Raw genomic sequence first — 17,852 nt, 5'->3', positions numbered from 1 at the left:
GTGACCCAAGATATGATCTATCCTGGAGAATGTTCCATGAGCACTTGAGAAGGATGGGTATTGTGTTGTTTTGGGATGTAATGTCCTATAAATATCAATTAAGTCCATCTTGTTTAATGTATCATTTAAAGCTTGTGTTTCATTATTTATTTTCATTTTGAATGATCTGTCCATTGGTGAAAGTGGGGTGTTAAAGTCCCCTACTATGATTGTGTTACTGTCAATTTCCCCTTTTATGGCTGTTAGTATTTGCCTTATGTATTGAGGTGCTCCTATGTTAGGTGCATAAATATTTACAATTGTTATATCTTCTTCTTGGATTGATCCCTTGATCATTATGTAATGTCCTTGTCTCTTATAATAGTCTTTGTTTTAAAGTCTGTTTTGTCTGATATGAGAATTGCTACTCCAGCTTTCTTTTGATTTCCATTTGCATGGAATATCTTTTTCCATCTTCTCACTTTCAGTGTGTATGTGTCCCTAGGTCTGAAGTGGGCCTCTTGTAGACAGCATATATACAGGTCTTGTTTTTGTATCCATTCAGCCAGTCTATTTCTTTTGGTTGGAGCATTTAATCCATTTACATTTAAGGTAGTTATCGATATGTATGTTCCTATTACCATTTTCTTAATTGTTTTGTTTGTTATTGTAGGTCTTTTCCTTCTTTTGTGTTTCCTGCCTAGAGAAATTCCTTTAGCATTTGTTGTAAAGCTGGTTTGGTGGTGCTGAATTCTCTTAGCTTTTGCTTGTCTCAAAAGGTTTTAATTTTTCTGTCAAATCTGAATGAGATCCTTGCTGGGTAGAGTAATCTTGGTTGTAGGTTTTTCTCCTTCATCACTTTCAATATGTCCTGCCACTCCCTTCTGGCTTGCAGAGTTTCTGCTAAAAGATCAGCTGTTAACCTTATGGGGATTCCCTTGTGTGTTATTTGTTGTTTTTCCCTTGCTGCTTTTAATATTTTTTTCTTTGTATGTAATTTTTGATAGTTTGATTAATATGTGTCTTGGCATGTTTCTCCTTGGATTTATCCTGTATGGGACTCTCTGTGCTTCCTGGACTTGATTAACTATTTCCTTTCCCAGATTAGGGAAATTTTCAACTATAATCTCTTCAAATATTTTCTCAGTCCCTTTCTTTTTCTCTTCTTCTTCTGGAACTCCTATAATTCGAATGTTGGTGGTTTAATGTTGTCCCAGAGGTCTCTGAGACTGTCCTCAATTCTCTTCATTCTTTTTTCTTTATTCTGCTCTGCAGTAGTTATTTCCACTATTTTATCTTCCAGGTCACTTATCCGTTCTTCTGCCTCAGTTATTCTGCTATTGATCCCTTCTAGAGAATTTTAATTTCATTTATTGTGTTGTTCATCACTGTTTGTTTGCTCTTTAGTTCTTCTAGTTCCTTGTTAAATGTTTCTTGTATATTTTCTATTCTATTTCCAAGATTTTGGATCATTTTTACTATCATTATTCTGAATTCTTTTTCAGGTAGACCGCCTATTTCCTCTTCATTTGTTAGGTCTGGTGGGTGTTTACCTTGCTCCTTCATCTGCTGTGTGTTTCTCTGTCTTCTCATTTTGCTTATCTTACTGTTTCTGGGGTCTCCTTTTCGCAGGATGCAAGTTCGTAGTTTCCGTTGCTTTTGGTGTCTGTCCCCAGTGGCTAAGGTTGGTTCAGTGGGTTGTGTAGGCTTCCTGGTGGAGGGGACTAGTGCCTGTGTTCTGGTGGATGAGGCTGGATCTTGTCTTTCTGGTGGGCAGGTCCACATCTGGTAGTGTGTTTTGGGGTGTCTGTGGCCTTATTATAATTTTAGGTAGCCTCTCTGATGGGGCTATGTTCCTGTCTTGCTAGTTGTTTGGCGTAGGGTGTCCAGCACTGTAGCTTGCTGGTCGTTGAGTGGAGCTGGGCCTTGGCGTTGAGATGGAGATCTCTGGGAGATTTTCGCCGTTTGATATTACGTGGAGCTGGGAGGTCTCTTGTGGACCAGTGTCCTGAACTTGGCTCTCCCACCTCAGAGGCAGAGCCCTGACGCCTGGCTGGAGCACCAAGAGCCTTTCATCCACACGGCTGTACGAGGAGGAGCTCCTTGATGAGATGCAAAAACCACAGGCCAGCTGTGAACTCAAGAGTCTGCTTCCCAGTTCACCTGGCTGAAGCTGTGGGCTTTCCCTCCGCAGAGTGCGCAGGCCCAGTGACTCCCTAATGGCTGCTTTTTTTTTTTTTAATTAATTAATTTATTTATTTATGGCTGTGTTGGGTCTTCATTTCTGTGCGTGGGCTTTCTCTAGTTGTGGCAAGCGGGGGCCACTCTTCATCACGGTGTGCAGGCCTCTCACTATCACGGTCTCTCACTATCACACCTCTCACTATCACGTTGTGTCTGGAGTCTGTGGAACACAGACTCCAGACACACAGGCTCAGGAATTGTGGCTCATGGGCCCAGTTGCTCCTCAGCATGTGGGATCTTCCCAGACCAGGGCTCGAACCCATGTCCCCTGCATTGGCAGGCAGATTCTGAACCACTGCGCCACCAGGGAAGCCCTAATGGCTGCTTTTTAAAAAACAAATAAATTTCATAAAATAAAATGTATAAAAATTCCTTAATTGGGAGATTCAAAAAAAATTCCTTCCTTAGTCATCCATTTTGAGTGGATTTTGTAGTGAGAATTTAAACATGAAGAAAGAGACCTTTTATTTTACAAGTGGGAGAGGGATCTCAATCCTCAAGTGAGCTTTGAGAACCTGTATTAAAATGCATGGTACTCAGTAAATTAGTCCCCTTTCTCCTCTGTTCATTCTGTTCTTCCCTACATAAAATACTTTCCTTCATCCATTAGAAGCTGATTCTAATTCAGTATGTTTATTCTCTTGTCCCTCTGAAGGCACCATTCTAATAATCTGGTGGCCTGCCCCTCACTTTAGGTTATATGTTTACCAGCCTTTACTGAGGGCATTCTGTGTACTATTAGGCATGGTGCTAGATGCCAGGAAATGTATCCTTTCGAGGCCTCAGATTGCTTAAAGACAAATGGGAAACATAATGCAGCAGTCACAGTATAATTTGATGTTGGCCTGACAGTAGCCACTCAGTAGATGTCTAACAAATTAATAAATTAATATAATGGAGATATGTCTAAAGTGAAGGAGCCACTGAGTCTATCTGGGAAAGTCAGGGAAGATTTCACAGAGAACAAGGACTTGAACTGAGATTTGAAGAATAACTAGGAATTTATCTGTGGACAAAAAAAATAGGGGAGTTATTCCAGCCAGAGGGAACAGTACTCAAAAGCATAGGCTTGTGTTCGGATTGACATTTATTTTCCAGGTAAAGACCTATCTGCTTCTGAAATTTTTTATTAAAGTTTGTATGATTTTTGAAATCTGATGTTTCCAAATTTTCAAGAATCACATTTAGTTGACCTAACTTATCAAATAACCCCAACTGACAGACTAATAAAAAACTACCTAATCTACATTTAAAAGTCGATAGGAAATTCCATTTATAGCATTTCTCTTCAGTTTGTAATTTATTTGACTTATTTTTGTTCTACTATTACTCTGGGAATTGTTATGTTATAATATATGCCTCTTTTAAAATAATCAAGTTAAATAAGTGCACTTTTCCAGAGCTAGGCTACAGTGCTGTTTGATATTTAATTGTAAAAGTCTCATGTTCTGCTTCAGGAAAATAACAATGTTCTTTAAATTATTGTGCTTCATAGCCTATATGTTACTATTCCTTTATGTATTTTAACTATACTTTTAAGAGGTAAAGGAAAAGTGTTAAAAGTATGAACCAATGATTAAATTAGCCAGCATTTTAAAAAGAAGCAGTCACTAGCATTCCTTTGCTGGAATCAACCACTACTGATACCACCATTTTAAAAGGTAATGATCTTTACTAGATTCAGATTTATATTCATCTTTGATCTCCGGAGTGGCATTAGAACATTTCTCTATGTATTGTTTAGTACCCTGGGCTGTGTTTGCCTTGTATGGAATTCTCATTTGTCTAGAACTGTATTATAGGTAGCCATGTTTTTCCATGGCTTGATTTCAGAATTCATGAAAAAGATCAGTTTACTTGAATTTTAGTTATGTGTTATTATTCCCTACCCAGAGGGTCCCAAAGTCACGTCTCCAATCAGTGGTAATTGTGATCTGTTCTGATCATTGGGCACTCCTGAGTAATAGTAAACCCATAGGGAATGAGAAAAAAGCCCTATCTTTTTTTCTCCAGCTTTTAAGTACAGATAATACTCAGTAAAAAGGTACAGATTCTGTATGGGCATGTTGGCCACGCAGCCAACACACATTTTTAGACCCATTTACCAGTTCCTAAAATGTACCTCAGTAATAAAAATTAAATATCTCTATCAGTTGCCTCCTTTCTCATCTACTCTGTGCTCTATAAGTTCATTCTCCTTGAGATCCTTTCATTATATCTTCCGTCTTGTTTTTGCTTCATTATTTGGGCTATCAAGAACCTGGGAATTATTTGGACTTTTTTATTAACAGTAATGACAAAATTTTTTGTTTCAAGTTATTTTCTGTTGGGTCTTTAACATTAGCAGTTACCATCTATTGGATGCTTATGTATATACCATAAGAGAATGTTTAAAATATGACCTCGTTTTGCCCTAAATAACCCCTATGAGATAGGTGGCATTTTCACCAATTTTTGGCTGTAACTAAGACACAGATTAACTAACAGCCCAAGATCATGAAGCTAATAAATGGCATAGAGAGGATTAAAACTGGGTTTATCTGGCTTAAAAACCTGTACCTGGGCTCTTCAGAGTATACCTTTCTACCATACATCCTATAGATTACATTTGCATCTTCATCTAGGGTTTAACTTTTTAAACCCTGGCTTCTGGGGACAGATAATGTAAATGCCTAGATCCTTTTTCAAAATAAATATAATAAGAGAGCTGGTTCCCTAATAGCCCAAAGAATGAATCGGTATAAAATGTAAATGTAAAGTTGGTTAGATTTGAATATGTTTCAATTCATTTATCATTATATAATCTAGCTTTAGCTGAAATGTCTGCATAGAGTAAAAGTTTTTCAACCTTGCCTACAGTCCCCCCAACAAAAATATTAAATTTTTAATCCAATTTATCAAATCCTGTTTACCAATTTTGAGCTATATGTGACCTTGCAAAAGTCAGTTTGGGTTTTTTTACTTTCTTTTTTAATATTTATTTACTTTTGGCTGCGTTGCGCATGCAGGGCATGCGGAATCTTTCCTTGCAGCGCACAGGCTTCGTTGCTCTGCAGCATGTGGGATCCTAGTTCCCCGACCAGGGATTGAACCCGCATCCCCTGCATTGGAAGGCGGATTCTTAACCACTGGACCACCAGGGAAGTCCCACAAAAGTCAGTTTTTAAAGATTTTCCACTCTAAAATTTTGCTTTTTGTATTAAAATCATCTTTGGATAATTCATATTTTAAAACATTATTTTCTTTCCTAGTTATTTTACTAAAGATTTTTTTCATGGGTTCTTAAGAGTTTAGAGAATGTTAAAATAGTTTAGTGGTTAAGAGCTCTAATTCTGGAATCGGAAGTTGTAACAATTGAATATCTGGCGCACACTGGAAATTTTATTTAACATCTCTGAGCCTTGATTTCCTTTTCTATAAAATGGCTGTGTGAACTATCTCATAAGATTGTTATAAAAGTTATGTGAAGCACTTTCCACAGTACCTTGCATAATTGTGGTTAACTATTACTCTTGTTTAGTTTGATTTTTCAGTTTGTTCTTTGTGAAATATGGTTATAGCGTTTTAGGGCAAGAAGAAACCCTTAGTAATCATTTGATCTAGCACCCCTATCTTTGAGATGACATTAAGGCCCAGAAGAACGACAAAAGCTAGCTTGAGGTTTGGTGGTAAGTATAACTAAATTAAACCCAATATTTTTGAGGATGGATAGGTTGTGTCGCTGTTATTGTATTGTTTTATTTTTCTCTTTTCACTTCTATGCAATGATTCTTTAATCCCATTGAAACTGTTGAGTTGTTTCCATTTTGTCTGTGCAACTATTTTAGTGTCATAGTAGGTTGGCATAAATACTTTTTCTTCTTTGCTTAGCTTAGCTAGCTTGCTTTATACCCAAAATGGATCATGCTACAGTTAGAGATGAAGCTTTAATGTTCAGCAATGTAAGACAAAAATCTGTGATCATTTACGGTTTTCATACCGTCCTCTTTGTCTTCTGCTAATCTTCTGTGACATGAGACATTGCTTCCCACAGTAGTGGAGCATGCCTCCTGTTTTGAGTGCTGGTAAAGTGAAGGCCCTCTGGTCTACCTACAAAGTGGTAGTGATTTCAATAAGGATAACAGTACTTTTCTTTCTGTTTTCTCTTGTGTTGTAGAGCCGACAGTTAGAATCAGAAACTGGGACCACAGAGGAGCACAGTTTAAACAAAGAGGCTCGGAAATGGGCCACACGTGTGGCACGGGAGCACAAAAATATTGTTCACCAACAACGGGTAAGTGTGATAGAGAATCTTAGGTTATGTCTGGCATTAAGCCAAATGTCAAACCAGTTTAAGGAGTTGAATTTTATTGATGTGGAAAATACCCAATAGATGTTTTTTCTATAATTTCTCAGCACTCAGAAGTATGTTCTCAGCTATCTTCTAAACTTGAAAATTCCTTAAGCCCTCTAGCAGCAACACAGTAATTTATCTGTTTGCCATAGAATTGCTTAAGGAAGACTAGTGATAGTGTATTATAATCTTTTGGGCAGTGGAAGAGATGTGCATATGTTGAATTAGGCTTTTCATCTCCAAGACAGACTTTCTGAAGATGCAGTTGTAGATTCCATGAAAATGTATCTTCAGGACTACACTTTAGGGACTTCCCTGGTGGTCCAGTGGTAAAGAATCCTCCTTAACAATGCAGGGGACGCGGGTTCAATCCCTGGTCAGGGAACTAAGATCCCACATTCCGCGGGACAACTAAGTCCACACACCACAACTACTGAGCTTGCACGCCTCAACTAGAGAGCCTGCATGCCGCAAGCTACAGAACCCTTGTGCCCTGGAGCCTATGCACCACAACTAGAGAAGAGAAAACCCACACGCCACAACTAGAGAGAAGCCTGCACGCCACAATGAAAGATCCTGCATGCCTCAACGAAGATCCCACGTGCCGCAACTAAGACCCAACGCAGCCAAAAATAAATAAATAATAAATAAATCTTTTAAAAAGATGAAACTTTAAGTACAAAGAAATTATTTTAGATATAGTAAATTTTTTTCTATTTTCCATTTTATTTATAACTTTATTTTTCTTTTTCTTTACCTGCATATCCAGCTTCTTAAGAGAATTGTCTGTGTTTAGTATCTCTATTTCCTAACCTCCCGCTTATTTTTTAGCCCATTACATTTGAGCTTTCCCTTCTTCCCCTTTCCCTGCACCAATTCATAGAGACTGCACATGCCAAAATTACCAGTGATGTCTGTTACTAAATCCAAAATGGCCACTTTAATTTCTTATCTTACTCAACCCGTTGGCAGTTGTATCACAATTGACAGTTCCCTTTGTCTTGAAATATTCTCTTCTCTAGTCATCCATGACTTAAACACTGTCATGGTTTTCCTTTTCCTCTCTAACATTCCTAGATTCTTTTAAAGGTTCTTCTTTCTTCATCTTACATTTACATTTTAAATTCCTTACGCTTCCATACTAGGCTATCTTCTTTTCTTATTCTTTATTCTCATTATAGGCAGTCTTTACTACTGCCGTGGTTTCATTTACCAACAAATAATAAATTACCATCTCCAACAATGGGCCTTTCTTCTGTGTATAAATATATCCTCTTGCCTGCTTTGACATCTTCTTTTCACTGTCACATCTTTTCTCAGGCATCTCGAATTCAGTGTTCCACTTATCTAATGCTGCATAACAAGCCACATCAAATTTAATGCCACAAAAAGAGAATCTTTTAAATTGTTTCTTACTACTCTGGGGGTTGGATGGGCTCAGCTTGGCAGTTCTCATTTAGTGGGTGGGGGTGGGGGTCTGTCATGTAATTACAATCAGATAGTGGCTGGTGCTAGAGTTATCTCACAGGCTTCCCCACTGAAATATCTGGTGTTTGGACCAGGAAGACTTGAACAGCTGGGAACTGGAATAATTAGAGCACCTCATGCATCTCTGTCTCTTTGTGGTCTCTCCATACAGTTTCTCCAACATAGTGGCTTCAGATTAGCTGTACTTCTTACATGGTAGCTGGTAGCACAGGGCTGCAAAGGTGTGAGCCCCAAGAGTGAGCCAAGTAGGAGCTATACCATCTTTTCTGATCTAGCCTCAGAAGTAACAAGATTTTAATTTATGTCATGTTTTTATTAATTGAGGCAGTCACAAAGCCCTGTCCAGATTCAAGGAGAGAAGTCATAAAATATCAATATTTCTTGGTGGGGAAATTGCAAGGTTCTAGAAGAACATGTGGAATGGGAAATATTGTAGTAGCTATTTTTTGAAAAACACAATCTGCCACAGCCTAACTTCTGGCCGTAACAGTTCACATGCCTCTTGCATGCAAAATATAACTCTCCTCTTCACCCAAAATACCCCAAAGCTCAGCATCAGACTCCAGCTTGAAATCTAGAATCTCGTCACCTAAATCAGATTCAAGGACAGATAAGCTTTGGGGTACAGTTCCTCTAATACAGTTTATCTCAATCAAAAAATTTGTGAACTAGAAAGACAAGTTATCTGTCTACCACACATCTAATAAACAGTGATGAGATTAATTACTGCAGCTTTATACTTCAAAATGTGAAGCACACAAAGAGGTTTTTTTCACTAGAATGTCTGACTCTATTTGAAAGTAAATGTTCAGATGTTAAAAATAAATCTGTTTCCCCCCTCTGTTATCAAGGCATGTTGAGTCTTTCTTCTAGGAGGTAGACACAGACAGATTTCAATGACTTTTCTAGTTCTTTATAGTGTGACCTCTGATGGGCTTTAATCTAGTAAGGTATAGTTTAAGCAATAAAATGAAAGAGAAAAATATTTGAAAAAAATTGTAGCTGAAAATTGTCCAAACTTAATAAAAACTGTAAACCCACAAATCCAAGGAGTTCAACAAACCCGAGGTAGGTAAAACACAAAGAAGCATATATTCAGTTTGTTAAAAAGCAGTAATACTCAATGGTGAGAGACTGAAAGCTTTTCCTCTAAGATCAGGAATAAGACAAGGATGCCCCCTTTCACTACTTCTATTCAATATAGCACTAGAAGTTATAGCCACAGCAATTAGGCAAGAAAAAGAAATAAAAGGCATCCAAATTGGAAAGGAAGAAGTAAAATTATCTCTGTTCACCAATGACAGGATCATTTATTTATTTATTTAGGCTGCTCTGGGTCTTCATTGCAGCATGCACTCTTCTCTAGTTGTGGTGCATGGGGTTTTCTAGTTGCGGCATGCGGGCTTAGTTGCAGTATGTGGGATCTTAGTTCCCCAACCAGAGATCAAACCTGGGCCCCCTGCATTGGGAGTATGGAGTCTTAACCACTGGACCACCAGAGAAGTCCTAACATGATCTTATATGTAGAAAATCCTAAAGATTTCACACACATACACACACACTCACACACATACACACACACACACACACACACCTGTTAGAACTAATAAACTCAACAAAGTTGCAGGAAACAAAATTAACTCACAGAAGTCAGTTGCATTTCTACACCATATAATATACATTATACAATGAATAATTAGAAAAGGAGATTAACACAACATTGCAAATCAACTATATTTCAGTAAGATAAATTTAAAAACAAAAACATAAGAAAGAAAAGGAAATTAAGAAAACAGTTGCATTTACACTTCCATCAAAAAGAATAAAATACTTAGGAATAAACTTAACCAAAGAGGCAAAATACTTCTACACTAAAAAGTATAAAACACTGATGAAAGGAATTTAAAAAGACATAGATAAGTGGAAAGACATCCTCCTTTCACAGAATGGAAGATAGTGTTAAGATGACTTACCACCCCAAATGATCTACAGATTCAATGCAATCCCTATGAAAATCTTAACAGTATTTATTGCAGAAATAGAAAAACCTACCATAAAATTCATATGGAATCTCAAGGGACTCCAAGTACCCAAAACAGTCTTGAAAAAATAATGAAGTTGGAGGACTCATACTTCCAAACTTCAAAACTTATTACAAAACTGCAGTATTCAAGACATTGTAGTACTAGCATAAGAACATAGAGACCAGTGGAATAGAAGTCTCAATATTTTTAAAATACCATTTATCTCCAAGTTAGTCCATATATAGAATGAAATCCAAGTGAAACACCCAGCAGGGTTTTTTTGTAGAAATTGACAAAATGCTTCTAAAACATACATGGAAATGCAAATGATCTGGTATAGCCAAAGCAATTTTGAAAAATAGGGATAAAGTTAGAGGGCTTACTCTACTTGATTTCAAGACACAAAACTGCAGTAATCAAGATGTTACTGTATTGGTGTAAGAACAGACTTATAGATAAATGGAACAAAGTGAAGAGTCTAGAAATAGGCACACACATATATGGTCAACTGATTTTTAACAAACATGTAACAAACCTGTAAAAATGCTAAATAAAATTTAATAAAAATAAATCCAACTGTGTTTTAAGCACATGACTAGGGTACAAGGACGATTCAACATTAGAAAATATATCAGTGTAATAAAATGCGTTTATAGAATAAAGATGAAAAATTATATAATTATTGTCATAGTTGCCAATAAAGCACATAATAAAATGCTGTATGCCTTAGTGATTAAAAAGTAAAACGAAATTCCCAGCCACCTGGATTAAGACTATTTCACTCTGACAGGGATAGCTTCCTGAAACTTAGAGCAAACATTATATCTGATGGTTGTATTAGTTTTCTATAGCTGCCATAACAAATTACCACAAACTTAGTGGCTTAAAACAATAGAAGTTTATTGTCTCACACTTCTATACATTAGAAGTCTGGGTGGGCTTCACTGGTTTTTCTGCTCTAGCTCTAACAAGACCGAAATCAAGGTGTCCACTGGGCTGGCGTCTGGGGGAGAATCCACTTCCAAGCTCATTCAGGTTGTTGTCAGAATCTAGTTCCTTATAACTGTAGGGCTGATAACAGTTCTTTAAACTGTAACAGCTAGGGGCTACTCTTAGCTCCTAGAGGGCAGTCTCTCTGGTCCTTGCACATGGGCTCCTACATCAGAGTCAGCAGCAGTGCATTGCATCCTTCTCATGCTTGGAATCTCTCTGACTTCTCTTTTGGCCTGTCTCTCATCTCACTCCAGCCAGAGAAAGTTCTCTGCCTGTGAGGAGTCATGTGATGAGATTGGACTTGCTCAGATAATCCAGACGTTAATCTGTGTTAAGGTCTATAACTCTAATATATCAGTAAATTATGTCTTACATATACACATTTCCAGGGATTAGAGTGTGGACATCTTTGGAGACCATTCTACCTACCACAATGATAAAACAAGAAAACAGTACCTGTGATCACCACTTAATCAATGCTCTTAATGAAAGAAAGATAAGGTGTTTAAATATTTGGAAGAGGTACATCTGTCATTACTTATAGATGAGGTGATTGTGTACCCCCCCACAAATATAAGAGACCCAGCTGTCAAACTATCAGACATAGTTAAGAGTTCAGTAAAGTCAATAGAAACAAGACTACATACAAAAATCATTAGTTTTCATATTAGCTAGAAATAATAATCAATTGCAAAATGCAGTTGGAAAAAAATTATTCACCACAGCAATAAAATACTGATAAATCAACCAGTGTCATGACCTGTAAGAAGAAAGACTTTTTTTTTTATCAAAGAAGACATGGGTAATTGGAGAGATTCAAATATTGTAGATTTTTTTTTAACTTTTAAATTCTTTTTTTTATTGATGTATAGTTGATTTATAATATTATGTGTTTCAGATGTACAACATACTGATCCACAATTTTTAAAGATTATACTCCATTTGTTATATTATAAAATATTGGATGTATTCCCTGTGCTGTACAGTACACCCCTGTAGCTTTTTGACTTTATGCATGTCTGTACCTCTTAATCCCGTACCCCTGTTTTGCCCCTGCCCCCTTCTCTCTCCCCACTGGTAACCACTAGTTTGTTCTTTATATCTGTGAGTCTGTTTCTTTATTGTTATTTTCATTAGTTTGTTTTATATTTTAGATTCCACATATAAGTGATAACATACAGTATTTGTCTTTCTCTGTCTGACTTTTTTTATATGGTTTTTAAATTAAATTTATTTGTAATTTCAGTGAAATCCCAATGAAACTTAGAAAATATTTTTAGAGAAACTTCACAGTCTGATCCTAAAATGTATCTGAATTTTTCTTCATGTACAAGAATAGCCAGTAACAACAATAATGAGACATTTGTGCCTTAACACATACTGAAAGATGCAGTAATGATTATAGTAATTAAAACTGTAGTATCATACAAGAGTTAACAAATATATCAAAAAAAAATGATCTGTGTATGTATGGACCTTTAGCTGTTGATTCAAACAAACCACCCTAAAAAGTCAGTTTCAGGCAGACAGGGAATTTTAATGGTGAACAGCATATTTTTTACATACATACTTACTTATTGATTGATTGATTGATTGATTGATTGCTGCGTTGGGTGTTCATTGCTGCCTGTGGGCTTTATCTAGTTGTGGCGAGCAGGGGCTACTCTTCGTTGTGGTACGCGGGCTTCTCATTGCGGTGGCTTCTCTTGTTGTGGAGCACGGGCTTCACTAGTTGCGGCACGTGGGTTCAGTAGTTTTGGCTCACAGGCTGTAGAGCCCAGGCTCAGTAGTTGTGGCGCATGGGCTTAGTTGCTCCTTGGCATGTGGGATCTTCCTGGACCAGGGCTCGAACCTGTGTCCCTGCATTGGCAGGCGGGTTCTTAACCACTGCACCACCAGGGAAGCCCTGAACAGCATATTAAGGCTACCAAGGAATTATTGTTAGGTTTGATAACAGTATTGTGGTTGTATTTTTTTTAAGTTCATGTTTTTAGAGACTTTCACTAAAACATATAGGAATGAAATGACAAGATGTCTGGAATTTGCTTTAAAATGCTTTAGCACAAGAAAAATAAAGGATAGTAGGTAAAGCAAATGTGGAAAAGTCTCGTTAACTGAATCTTAGTGATCAATATATAGGAGTTCATCATACTAGTCTCTTTACTTTTGAGTATATTTGAAATATTTCATAATAAAAAGCATGTTGGACTTCCCTGGTGGTGCAGTGGTTAAGAATCCGCCTGCCAGTTCAGAGAACACGGTCCCGGTCCCTGAACATGAACATGAGCCCTGGTCCCAGAATATCCCACATGCCGTGGAGCAACTAAGCCCATTCTCCACAACTACTGAGCCCATGTGCTGAAACTACTGAAGCCTGTGCGCCTAGAGCCCGTGCTTCACAGCAAAAGAAGCCACAGCAATGAGAAGCCCGTGCACCACAAGGAAGAGTAGCCCCCACTTGCCACAACTAGAGGAAGCCTGCACACAGCAGCGAAGACCCAATGCAGCCAAAAATAAATAAATAAATATTAAATTACTTTTAAAAAAATTTATAAAAAATAAGTAAATCAAAAACATGTTAATGGTATTTCAACTCTTTGGGGAAAGGATTTATTCAGTAAATCGCATTAAAGCAATTGTCTGTGTATTGGGGAAAAAATATGCAGTTAGATTTCTCCCTTCTGCCATATACAAGGTAAATTTCAAAAGAATTAAAGAGCTAAATGCTAGACACAAGACTACTAAAAACTAAAAAACATATAGAATATTTTTGGCATATTACCAGTGGCTTCTTAAGTAAGACGCAAAACCCAGAACCCATAAAGTAAGATGCTTGATAAATATGACTACATAAAAAATTTCTGTAAAACAAAAGAACTTTTAAAAGTTAAGAGAAAGGGGGCTTCCCTGGTGGCGCAGTGGTTGGAGTCCGCCTGCCGGTGCAGGGGACGTGGGTTCGTGCCGCGGTCCGGGAAGATCCCACATGCCGCAGAGCAGCTGGGTCCGTGGGCCATGGCCGCTGGGCCTGCGCATCTGGAGCCTGTGCTCTGCAGTGGGAGAGGCCACAACGGTGAGAGGCCCACGTACCGCAAAAAAAAAAAAAAAAAAGTTAAGAGAAAGGGAATACAATGGGAGGAAATATTTGTGACATAAATAACAGAAAAAGGACTAATATCTGGAAGGAAATATATTTAAGTAATAAGAAAAAGACAAAAAAGTAGAAAAATGGTTAGAGGATATGAACTGCCTATTTATAAAAGTAGAAATAGAGATGACCAGCAACATATGAAATGATATTCTATTACAGAGAAATGAAAATTGAAACAATAAGATAATTTTTATAAAATTTCAAAGATTGACAATATCCAGTGTTGGTGAAATGTAGAGAAACATGCTCTTACACACTACTAGAAGAGTAGGTACAGCCTTTTGTGAGCAATTTGGCAATGTCTATAAAAATGTACAGTTTCCACTTCTGTGTTTTTACCTTAGATAAATATTCCCGTATGTGTTCAAAGAATCATTGACTAGGTTGTTTGTACAGTACTGTTTATAGTATTGAGAAATTTGAAAACTCAGATAGCAATATAGTAAGAGTAAACAAAATATGGTATGGTTGAACTATTGAATCTGTGGATTAATTAGAGAATGAAGTCAATCAGTTTGTACAAACACAAAAATGTTTCTTAGACACATTGAAGGGAAGGTAGATCTCATTTTATTATTTTTCAAACAAAACTGTACAAAGCATGTAAGGAAATACATAAGAGATGGCTTGATAAAATACAAATAAATTGATGGGACAGTCTTTATCTTGGGGTGGGGAGCACATGGTGGGGTATGAAGATACAACAGACTTTTTACCATTTTGTATTAGTTGTTATTTAGAAACAATGCTTTATATTCATGTAATTTTTAAAAATTAAAGGTATACATATCAAAACATGTAATTCAAATGAGGTTTATAGATAGTGCCAGTGTCAATTTTCTGGGTGTTATATTGTACTATAGTTAGATAAGTTGTTACCCTTGGGGGAAGCTGGGTGAAGGGACTCTACTACTTTTGCAACTTCCTGTAAGTCTATAATTATTTCAGAAGTTGTTTTTTTTTTTTAACATCTGTATTGGAGTGTAATTGCTTTACAATGGTGTGTTAGTTTCTGCTGTATAACAAAATGAATCAGCTATACATATACATATATCCCCATATCTCCTCCCTGTTGCATCTCTATCCCACCCCTCTAGGTGGTCACAAAGCACCAAGCTGATTTCCCTGTGCTATGCAGCTGCTTCCCACTAGCTATCTATTTTACATTTGGTAGTGTATATATGTCCATGCCACTCTCTCACTTCTTCCCAGCTTACCCTTCCCCCTCCCCGTGTTCTCAAGTCCATTCTCTGCGGCTGCGTCTTTGTTCCTGTCCTGCCCCTAGGTTCTTCAGACCCTTTTTTTTTTTAGATTCCATATATATGTGTTAGCATATGGTATTAGTTTTTCCTTTCTGACTTAACTTCACTCTGTATGACAGTCTCTAGGTCCATCCACCTCACTACAAATAACTCAGTTTTCAGAGGTTTTTAAATTATCAAATAAATAAATGAAAACAAAGGTTAAAAAGGGAATCATGGTCACTTGTCACTAAAGTCTTTAAAATTATCTAGATACTCTAGTCACTTTAAGGAAAAAAAAGAGAAAAATAGAAAGCAATCATCATTTTCCTATTTTCTTTAATAGGTTCTAGATGATCTGGAATGTCATGGAGTTGCAGTTTCAGAACAAGGCCGAACAGAGTTGGAACAGAAAATAGATGAAGCTAGAGAAAATATTCGTAAAGCAGAGGTGAGGTGGCAGCTAATTGTGACATTTTGCCCAGCTCCAGCAATGTCACAGCCGTGATGTGGACCTTTAGAATTCAGTTTCTATACACTGATTAATTTGAAGATTGATTCACCATCTGTGTCCAGAGTATTCTTTTTGAGTGCCTGTTTCATACAAGGTAGTACACATAACAAAAAGACACTGATCCCATTATGAAGAGTTTACAATCATGAAACATCAAATAACGAAAGAATTAAGTTACAATAAAGATATTAATTTTAAAGTTTTCACAAGTTACATAATAAATCAGTCAGCATAGTATAGAAATTGATACATATAAGTTCAGTGCCTAGAAAAGTCTCCCCCCGTATGAAAGGTTCACTGGATCCAGGGGCATAAGCTGACTTTTTAAGAATAGAGAAGAGTTGGTTAAGCAGACAAGGCAAAAGTTACAGCAGTGGATTTTAATCTTTTGTGGAGTCATGGGACCCTTTGAGGATCATATGAGAGTGTGAAATCCTCTCTACCACAAAAAAATGTACGTTTTATTTATAGTATTCAGAAGTTCATGTACCCTAGGCTAATATTCCATGACCTACAGGGGGAGAAGTTGAGATGGAAAGAAAAGTTACTTGCAAAGGAGGAAGATATAAGATGTAGTTTGGCAGTTGGATTTGATTAGCATGGAGAATTTTTGTAAAGAAATGTGGTAGAAAGTAAGGAAAGTCATTGTGGTTAAGACCAGTTCATGAAGGACCTGTGCACACTTGTATTTAGGTATCTATCCAGTGCAACATAGTGAAGGGACGTGGAAGTAGACATTAAAAAAACACTGCGGGGCTTCCCTGGTGGCGCAGTGGTTGAGAGTCCGCCTGCCGACGCAGGAGACATGGGTTCGTGCCCCGGTCCGGGAAGATCCCACATGCCGCAGAGCGGCTGGGCCCGTGAGCCATGGCCGCTGAGCCTGCGCGTCCGGAGCCTGTGCTCCGCAACGGGAGAGGCCACAACAGTGAGAGGCCCGCATACCGCAAAAAAAAACACAAAAAAACAAAACACTGCGACTGTCCAGCCTTCAACGAGAATATGTTCTTGTTAGGAAGGCTTAAAGAATGCCCAAGATAACTAAGACTGTAAAGCATAAGTGCCAAGGAGTGGTCCACACGAGTGTACTTAACACTTAAGGAACCCAAAGGACACAGAGGTCACTGTGGGAGTTGTTAGGACAGGTAACACAAAGAGATAGGACTTAAGATGGATATTGACAGATGAAAAAGGGATAGCACAGACTTATGCCATGCAACCTCAAGAGGCAGAACTTGAACTGAAAGAAGGTAGGAAGGAGGCAGATTTGAGCTTGCTACTGGGAAATACTTTCTAACAGATCTGCCCAATGGCAAAATAAGCTGCCTTAAGATATAGTGCAGCACTATAAGTGTATAAGAAGACTCTATACAAGAAATTCTTGTATTGGGTTGAGCATTAATCTAAGCTAGTGATTTTCAAATACACTCTCAGATCTCTAGAGGTTTTGAGGCAGTATTTCAGTGATGGGGGCGGGGCAAGGAGTGGGGGTTGGTAGTAAGTGGAGAGGCAGCATCAGCAAAGACAGGGAATATGAGCATGTTTCTGGCACAGCCCCATGGAAGTGATCTGAACCAGAAGAGGCTTGCTATCTTGCTATCTGCCTGGTCTAGAGAAGCCCCAGTAACCCCAGCTTGCCTTCATTCCTGGCACATGATCCACAGCCTCCATAGTGAAGAGAGCAGAGTGAACGATAAATAGCCATTTTCCTCACTGAACTCAGGGTCATGGCTAAACCGCTGCCCTAGGGTTCTGGCCAAGCACGTTGGCAGGCTCTTGCCTAGTTTGAGAAACGTTGGCTTGTGTAGAAGAACTTTTCTTGTTCGTTTCTCCAGACTCTGCGTGAAGCCAGTTTCAGAGCCTTGACAGAACAGGACAAGTCTCAGAAGTT

General features: G+C 37.9%; 1 protein-coding gene across 4 annotated transcripts in view; it reads left to right on the top strand.

Annotated features, from left to right (window-relative positions):
- FCHSD2 (FCH and double SH3 domains 2) overlaps positions 1 to 17,852 on the top strand; it is a 292,250-nt gene that overhangs the window by 238,804 nt on the left and 35,594 nt on the right. For all 4 annotated transcript variants that reach the window (XM_079928905.1, XM_079928902.1, XM_079928903.1 and 1 more), the window contains 2 exons: positions 6,380 to 6,496; positions 15,797 to 15,901. In XM_079928905.1, the coding sequence (XP_079785031.1) occupies positions 6,380 to 6,496; positions 15,797 to 15,901 (222 nt within the window). The remainder of the gene's footprint in view (positions 1 to 6,379; positions 6,497 to 15,796; positions 15,902 to 17,852) is intronic.

The sequence above is a fragment of the Stenella coeruleoalba genome (assembly GCF_951394435.1).
Source record: "Stenella coeruleoalba genome assembly, chromosome: 8".
NCBI lineage: Eukaryota > Metazoa > Chordata > Mammalia > Artiodactyla > Delphinidae > Stenella > Stenella coeruleoalba.
Note: the sequence above shows the minus strand (reverse complement) of the source record. Positions and strands in the feature narration are given on the sequence as shown.